The sequence below is a fragment of the Tachysurus vachellii genome, chromosome 13 (genome assembly GCF_030014155.1).
Source record: "Tachysurus vachellii isolate PV-2020 chromosome 13, HZAU_Pvac_v1, whole genome shotgun sequence".
Classification (NCBI taxonomy): domain Eukaryota; kingdom Metazoa; phylum Chordata; class Actinopteri; order Siluriformes; family Bagridae; genus Tachysurus; species Tachysurus vachellii.
The window spans coordinates 18,597,643-18,606,566 of record NC_083472.1 but is presented as its reverse complement, the minus strand read 5'-3'; the positions used below and the strand labels follow the sequence as shown (position 1 = coordinate 18,606,566).

Genomic DNA, 8,924 nt, shown 5'->3' with positions numbered 1-8,924 from the left:
AAACATGTGTTTTACACTATAGCCCACAGTTAACAACACAATACTTTTTTTTCTATTGCTTAATATATTTAGAATATCCTCCATATGAATTTTTTTTTCATGTGTTGTATCTTATAACACTGGAACTTCGGCTCTTGTCAAGTTGGACACAAGAGGTTGAATAAGTGCACTAGATAAGGCACGTGAGCTGTTATATGGTACCCTACATAGTGCACTTATTAAAGAGCGTGTATCGTGGATTGGAAGTCCACCCACAAGAAACGGTCAGCATTTTGTACTTTGGACTCCCAAAGCAAACAGAAAAATAGTCTACGTAGATAGGTGACTATGGGTTTGTTTCCTTAACAGCATAATTTTTTTGCTAACTGTTGTTAGCCTTGTTAAACACTAATAAAAAACTACTGGCTTTAGCAACTTAGCATTATGATGTTTATTGACGTCGGCGCTAAATACATATTGTACTAACAATGTTAGCATGCTAGTGAGCTAACAAACTTTATTTTGTCTGTCACTGTAAATGTAAACAATATTTTACTATTCTTTTTCCTGTATGTTTATTCGATAATAACCTAAATTTGATTTAGTAAGAAAATAATACTATTCATGTATATATTAGTTTCAGTTTTTAGGTTTTTTTTTGTTTTAGTTTTTAGGTTATTTAGTTTTAGTTTTAAGGTTATTTAGTTTTTCACTGTTTTTTTTAAAGATTATATAACAACATTATATAACAAAGTAGTTATATTAAACCTACAGTCACAAGAATGTTTTGTAAATATGCTGACAGTTGTTTTTTCCCCTTGTGTGACTGAAGTGGAAGTGAAAGTCAGACTTCAGGCTTTTCTTCATCCATGGCGTCAAGCAGTATGAATCAGGCTGAGGCTCAGAGTCTTAGTGAGGATCTTACCTGCTCCATTTGCTGTGATCTGTTTAAAGATCCAGTTATGCTTGGCTGCATGCATCACTTTTGCAGGAGATGCATCACAACCTACTGGAAAGGTATCAGAGGTCCAGCTGTCTGCCCTCACTGTCGCAAGGAGTTCCCTAATAAACAGTTTCAGACTAACTATTTGGTAGCTGGTCTGGTCGAAAAGGTCAGAACCAATTCGTCAGCTGGGTCTGTGAGGAATTTACAGGTAATGTCAATGTTTTTCTCAGTCATACAAATAAATCCTTAAGGCTTTGTAAGCTCTCATGAGGTTTTACCTTGACATTAAAAAAAAAGAAAGCCTTGTTGTGCTGGGATATACAATGGGTGATTGGGTGCTGTCACAAAATGGATACCATATGATGTTTTTGGCATATCGGTCCAAATATGTTGGTTATCGTTATTATTTCAAATATGGCAGCTACCTACAGAATAGAAGTCACCCCATATTCATTCTAACAATCACAAGACTATACTACAGTGACTTTCATGCTTCTTTTCTTAGAAACAGTTTATGGAGTCTGTGGAATCTCATAAATCACGGAAACAAGAGCTTATGGCTATGATTCATAAAGGTGAAGAACAGATGAAGACATTAAAGGTAAGACTCATAATCAAAGCTTGTGCTATGCTTCAGTCTGCAGCAGCCTACTTGCCTGGACAACACCAGAGGAAAGAATGATAAGTTAACCTTGCAATCTTATTTGCTCAATGTATTTTCACTGATACTTTTTTATTTTGTGGTATAACAAGAAAGTTAACATAATGTAAAGAACAGGCTACATTACGCAGTTTTATGCAGGATTATGAATGATAACAAGGATATATTTTCTACAAATTAAGATTAAACAAGGCTGCCAATGCCCTGTTGTACAGAATTTAAAATATAATATAAAATAATATAATATATAACTCCCTCTCTGTTTCTTTCCCTTTTTCCCTTCTTTTCATTTTTGTATGGATTAGAAAGTGGGAGCTGATCTTAGGGAGAGAGTGTGTTGGGACTTCCAGGCTCTGCACCATTTCTTGAACGTGGAGGAGGCAGCCATGCTGGACCAGCTGAGGAGGGATCAGATGGACCTTGAGCAGAGACTGGAACTCAACATAGAGGCCCTGCATACCGCAATTCGAGAACTAGGGCAGACTATGGGCTCACTCCAAAGAGCTACCAGCAGAGTAGGGAACATGGTACCAGTGGAGGTGAAAGAGTCATATCAATTATTGATTTTTAGAGTGAAAGTGGTTGCCTGCCAGTGTTGTAGACTACACACACATGTTTATTTTACTTTTTTTTATTTTTTTTCCCCCTTGTTTTTATTTACCCAAATAAAAGGTCTTGCAGGAAAACATGTAAGAATCAAATATTATAATGTTCAGTGACAAAAGGCACTCAGTTTAAATTTTGCACAGTGGCAGGACTATCAATATGAGTTTGATCAGATTAGAAAATCTGATGTAATGCTAACATGCTCTATTCTTTGTCCCTCTCTAGCAGCCAGAATTAAATTCCAGGTAAGTGGTAATTGAAAACCTCTATTATGTGAGCTCTAGTAATATAGCCTGTCTTTTACTATCAAGCTTTTTTCACATGAAACCATGCCATCCTCAACAAGCCATTTTGTGCTAAGCATTTAACATGCTGTTTTTCTGTCACAAATATTATGATACTTTAAACCTGAATTCATTTTCCCTGTCATTTCCAGAACACATGTTCCAGCCATTAGTGGACCTACTTTTGAAGGTTTAAAGACCAAATACTTAGCACCACTACAGTACACCTTGTGGCGAAAAATGTTTAAGAACTTACAACCAGGTAATGTGGAAAATGTGGTATTCTGTCCTCACTACTACTAGCAATTAAAGCCTGTTTTATGTCTCATCTGAGTTGCTGTCCAGAGTCTACAATCTTGTTTTGTTTTTGTTTGTTTGTTTATTTGTTGTTGTTTTTTGGGGCGGGGAGATATATTCATGATATCAGTCAAACAAAGGGGTAGGTAATAACCAACAAATAGTATTAACTGAAAGAAGAGTTTGTTGTCGTTTCAAGTAAAAAAGCAGCATGAATTGATGGAGATGAGTGTGTTTTTCGGTATCACCTAATCTGAGAAGGGCAATATTGAATCGATTAAGTTGAATAATATTCCATTCCTTTAAGATGCTACCACTTCACTAATTTGAACGGTAATAGCTTTGCTAAATACTCTCGTAGAAGAGAATAATCTTGTTGAAAACCATCTAAAGTACATTCATAAACTTGTACCAATCACCATGCCTAATGGCTACACCATGGCTAATCAGTGCAGATGTAACAGCCTATTGGGTGTGTATGTGTTGGAAAGTGTTTTCTTATCCAGCCCTTTTTTGGATTTCTTTTCCGATCATATACTTGCCATTATTTTACTCAATTAATGTAATTTTGTTCTGTAAACCATAATAATCACAATACTCTTTTGTTCTGAATGTGATTATTTGTGAGTGTTCTGAATGTGTCTATTGTTTATTCTCAAACTCAGGCCCACTTCCACTGACTTTTGATGAGGACACAGTTCATCCCAGCCTAAAGCTCTCTCGAGACAGGACCCAAGTGGTTGAGACTAAAGCCATTCTACCATACAAACCCAATAAAAAGCGCTTCATTCAGTGCGTTAATGTTCTTGCAGACCATGGATTCCATACAGGTAGACATTACTGGGAGGTGGGTGTTGGCACCAAGCCCAAGTGGGACATAGGGGTTGCCCTGGAAACAGTGAATCGACAGGCACGGGTTAAGCTGTGCCCAAATAATGGGTACTGGACCATTCGACTGCGCAACAACACCGAGTACTCAGCAGGCACCCAACCCTGGACCCCAATACGTGTGACCTCTCAACCTCTGAGGGTTGGGATTTTTGTAGATTGTGAGGAGCGCATAGTTTCCTTCTACAATGCTGATGACATGAGCCTGCTCTACTCATTCTCCAATGGACCCAGAGAGAAGGCTTTTCCGTTCTTTAGCACATGCCTAAGTGAACCTGGGCAGCAAGCTCAGCCGATCCATCTCCTGCACTTTTCCCGCATGGCTATCTGAAAATCCTGACAACAAGAATCTTCAGATCTTCCTACAAAGTGTGTAAATTACATACATATAGACTGCCTGTCCCTTAAAAAGTCACGTCTTAGATTTAACTAAGCAAATGTGTAAGAGCCTTCCCTTGAATAATTACTGCAGTGATATGTTTTAGCGGGGTTTATTTAACCCTAACTGATGCAGTGAACAGCTTCGCGTTTCTTAAGCATCCATGTCAAAAGATATCCTGTGGTCAACTAAGACAAAAAAGAAATCAACTAAGGAGATTATTATTAAAATTCTGTTAGGAAATGTCCAACACAGTATTGAAACCTGGAAACATACTGGTGAACTATTATGTTCGAGGATAAAATGTCAGAAAAATTCTTCTTGGTCGGAGAAGAAGATCTTGATCGGAAATCAAAACATAGAACTCACAGCTACGTTTGATAGTGAAAGCAAAAGTGTTTCTTTCATTGCCATTTCAACCATATATAGCTGACACAGTGCATAGTGAAATGAGACAACATTTCTGCAGGATCACTGTGCTACATAGAAGAATTCTATCTGCATAGAATTCTACCCGCACACTGCAAAGGGGATGCAAGGGATTGGGGCTAAACAGCTGTGTGCCATTAAGAACAGCTGTGTAGCATTGTGGCTATTAAAGGAAAAAGGCTTCAAATTGCTAAGGAGCATAAAGTTTGGACTCTGGAGCAACAGAAAAAGGTCATGTGGTCTGATGAGTCCAAATTGGCCCTGTTTGAGAGTGATTTAGCACATCAGGGCAAGAGAAGTGGATGATGAATTATTTCACCTATGATGCCAAGTGCCTATCGTAACATGTATTTGTTATGATCTGGGGTTGATCAGGTGTAGGTTCAGCAAACATATGTGCCAAAAATGAGGTCAGTTAACTACCTGACTATACTGAATGACCAGGTTTTTCCATCAATGGATATTTTCTTCCCTGATGGCATATTCAAAAATTTTGGTGCCAGGGGTCATCGAACTCAAATTGTGAAAGAGTGGTTCAGAGAGCATGAGACATCATTTTCACAAATGTACTGGCCACCGTAGAGTCCATACTTTAACTCCATTGAGAATCTATTGGATGTGCTGGAGAAGACTTTATGCATTGGTCAGACTCTCATCAATACAATATCTTGGCTAGAAATGAATGCAACTCTTTCCAGAACTAAAATTGAGATATTGCATAAGCTTTTTGAAACAATGTCACAGCAAATACATGCTGTAATCAAAGCAAAAGGTGGTAGGTAGTGTGTGACACAGGACATTAAATCATTTACAAAGCTCAGCATGCATGTTTTAGTAATACAGCTTTCATTAATCATGTTTTATTCCTGCATATTCAGTAATTCATGTGTATAATGTACAAACTATGATCAATAACAGTTCTTTAATCATGTTATTTTGTGAACAGTTGAGAGTGGCTGGTGAAAGATATGATTTTGCTCAGAGAATTGACAGTGATGAAGTAATTCAACTAACCTTGCAACGTTTCAGAAGCAATGCCACTCTAATTTCTCTAAAATTTCTCTATTATGAAAATTTCTCTATTATGAAAATGTCATAGAGTCTGTAAACAATTTATTTGTACCTATATTTTGTAGATGTACCTATATACTGGATGAACTGTAAATATTTCATAATTCTTTGCTGATTTTTACAAGTCATTAAACAATCTGTAATGTGTTCAGGAAGACGACCTAGTCAGACACACTATACAATGTATGTAAGTAATATACAGTAATAAATAAAGAAAAATGTTATCAGCAGTTGTGTTGTTTCCTTTTAGGGAAATACCCGGACAAAATTAGAATTTCATGAAAATAATACTTCATAATTAATCACGCTATGTACCAATGCCAGTAACAGTTCCCCCCCAGATTTAGTCATTTGGATGCAGATCACAGTATGCTGTATTTCAAAATCTATGCTTTGGGAGATGTCAGGAAGGTGCTTGGGTTTCAGGAAGATGTTGGATTTAATACCTGTTCTCTTCCTCCTTAAATGATGTATCATCAGAAATATTGATTTCTTTTGAAGAATTATCTGTACTCTTGGAGATCAAGGTTCTACTGACAACCAATTACAATATTGATTGATGTTTAACATTTTTAAATGTACCCCATTGGGTTTTTTTTTTTCCATCTTGTATTTATGTAAAATCTAGTTTGGAAGGCATCCATTGTAGCATCCCGGACACCCAAAAAAAGCATGGATCGAGTGCTGTTATCTGTAAGAGCAGACAAGTGCATCAACATCCTCTTTCCTTTTGCTCCCTGTGAAGGGTCACACAAACAGAAAGGCAGTGCTTGTGCCCCAAACTGCTTTACTGTCCTCCTCAGGGGGTTGTTTGTACAGGATGTGGCATAACCTTTGCCTTTTTAGTGAATGTGCTAACTCTGTTAATTCCACAGTGTCACAGCATCTTTAAATACCAGGAATGGTAAGAATTACAAAATCCTATTAACATTCTGAATAAAGAGCTCATGTGCCTAATGACATAAAGTTAAATTCAGTGATAATCCCTTTCACCTAGGTTATAGATCAATGTGTATGTATGTTATGTGGTCACTATTTATTTAATAAAACACTTAAAGAATTATAGCAGTGAGGGATAATTATTGGGTAGTGAATGACTGAGGATCAATTTGTGTGTGTCCGTGTTGGGGTGGGTTGATGGAGGAGGAGAAATGTTTTAATTTGTCACCTAAACACATTTGACACTTTTCTGAATCATTCATCTCCTTGGCCAATCAATGAAGTCATTTGGTACTTGCTTTAATCTGATCATCAGCACATCACTATTGGACATTTTAATAAAGAGGACATCATCATATGATGACACTGGCAAAAAGTATACAAATATGCTGCAAACAACAGAAAACAGAATAATTCATTTATTTAAGGTTTTTGGCAGTGTGGTAGGTGGCTGGCGGTGAGAAACACCGTCCAGTTTCCTTCCGATGAGAGGATAGCTGTGGAGTGTGTTTACTGACCTCAGGATGTGGCAGATGTAACAGTGGCACTTCAAGGCCTAGTCCTTGAGCTGGACCCTAGAGAGTAATATTGAACAGGAACACTGTCCTTTTTATGTGGCAACCAGAAAAACCTAATAATAATAATAATAATAATAATAATAATAATAATAATAATCAGTGTCAATTGAATTTCTAAAGTGTCAATATGTCAAATAGGATCTGTTATAGTACAATATAAGACAGCAAGATATTTTAAACGAGAAATATGAATTAAAGACAAATTTCAAATGTAGAACATGGTAATAATACAAAGAACTAGATTGTGATTGTGTTCTTTATTTTTCAGGGATTGTTCCAGCTTAATAAATTACATTCACGTTCTTTTAAATAAGAAAACCACCACTAATCTAATCAGCTAATTTAGAGGGATCTTTGTTTACCTTTAGATGGTAATGCTAATTCAATGTCTGAATAGCTTCAAGTGTTATTATTGAAAACCCCTGTGTACGGCATGAATAGTTTACTGAAATAAAGAAACACTTTGAACCAAAAAGTTATTCTAGTTGTGGCCAGAGCTTTAAAATATGTTCTTCATAACAAAAAACAAAAAACAAACAAACAAACAAAAAAAAAAAAACGTGACAAGAGTCTCAATATTGTGGGATCTGTCTGATCAATATCGTGGGAACAAGCAGAGCCCGCAATAATATGTCAAATTTCGTCACTGTTGTTCTTCAAATGGGATTTTTTTCTAAATATTTCTAGATATTTTCACTGGAATGATAAACCTCTGAGGGCAGATAATATACCCAGTGATTATAACAATAGTTAATATCCAGTAATACTGCAAAAATCAATGAATAATAGATAGCCTAATTCTTAAGGGAATAAAACACATTACTGACACTACAGAAGTCTAAACCATAACTGCAAAAAATAAAATAAAATAAATAAAAATAGGAGATTAAGATGATACCATGGGTATTTTGTGCATATAAAAAAACAGCACCATAAACACTAGAGGTAAATATAGTAATAAACCATAGCATTAAAATCAACTGCCCATAATTTTAAATACATCTCGTCCTGGAGGGATAATATTTCATAGCAGGATGTGTTCCCAATCCAAATTACACCCACAGGCCATGTACTAGTTAATAATATGGGGGATGTGGTAACCTAGTGGTTAAGGTGTCGGACTACTGATCGGAAGGTCATGAGATTAAATCCCAGGTCCACCAAGCTGCCTCTGCTGCTCCCCTGAGCAAGGCCCTTAACCCTCAATTGCTCAGGTATATAAAATGAAAAAAAAAGTGAGTCACTCTGGATAAGAAAATGTAATATGCATAAATATACCCAATGTTCATTAATATTAATTAATCAACATGTATAAGTTGTGTCACTCTGAATATGCAAAGGAACGAGAGACAAATATCTCTTTATACACAGCATTCTATATATCAAGATTCTTATGTGCCAGGTCTGTGTGTGCTTGGGCAAGCACAATATTTCTGATTTTAAAAAATCCTAGAAGTCAATTTAGACATATTGTAAAATTTCTCTGACCTTGTACAACTAAAACCGCCATAATGAGTCACATGATGTTCATGTATGATTTCCTTGACTTATTATTTGTGAAATCTACTGAATTGTAGAAAACGTTCGAAGCTTGAATGCATTCACTGCCTCTAATGAGTCTTGTTTTACTACGAGTCATTACTTTCCCCAAGATTATAAATTAGTTAAAACCACATTAGTGAAAGTTAATTATCCATTCTGTTGTGTTCATGTACAAGCCCTTAGACACTTGGGGAGTAGAGAGTCTCCTGACCACCGGCATAACATCCCTAATGAGTGGTACTAGAGCCAAATTAGATGCAAAGTCAGCTAAGAACCACACACACAGAAACTAATGTGGATTACCAATTGCATGTCTGCTTTTTAA

General features: G+C 36.4%; 1 protein-coding gene across 1 annotated transcript; it reads left to right on the top strand.

Moving 5' to 3' along the window:
• The first annotated feature begins 240 nt into the window (after positions 1–240).
• trim105 (tripartite motif containing 105) lies at positions 241–5,767 on the top strand. The gene is made up of 7 exons (XM_060884502.1): positions 241–321; positions 812–1,133; positions 1,431–1,526; positions 1,892–2,125; positions 2,418–2,437; positions 2,629–2,738; positions 3,439–5,767. Exons 2-7 carry the CDS (start codon positions 849–851, stop codon positions 3,990–3,992), a joined length of 1,299 nt encoding a protein of 432 aa, XP_060740485.1. The 5' UTR covers positions 241–321; positions 812–848; the 3' UTR covers positions 3,993–5,767.
• Positions 5,768–8,924: the final 3,157 nt, after the last annotated feature.

Coding starts and splice junctions, on each gene's coding strand:
- trim105 (XM_060884502.1), top strand. CDS start 849: ATGGCGTCAAGCAGTATGAATCAGGCTGAGGCTCAGAGTCTTAGTGAG. Junction 1,134..1,430: donor GGTCTGTGAGGAATTTACAG/GTAATGTCAATG, acceptor TTCTTTTCTTAG/AAACAGTTTATGGAGTCTGT. Junction 2,126..2,417: donor GGAACATGGTACCAGTGGAG/GTGAAAGAGTCA, acceptor GTCCCTCTCTAG/CAGCCAGAATTAAATTCCAG.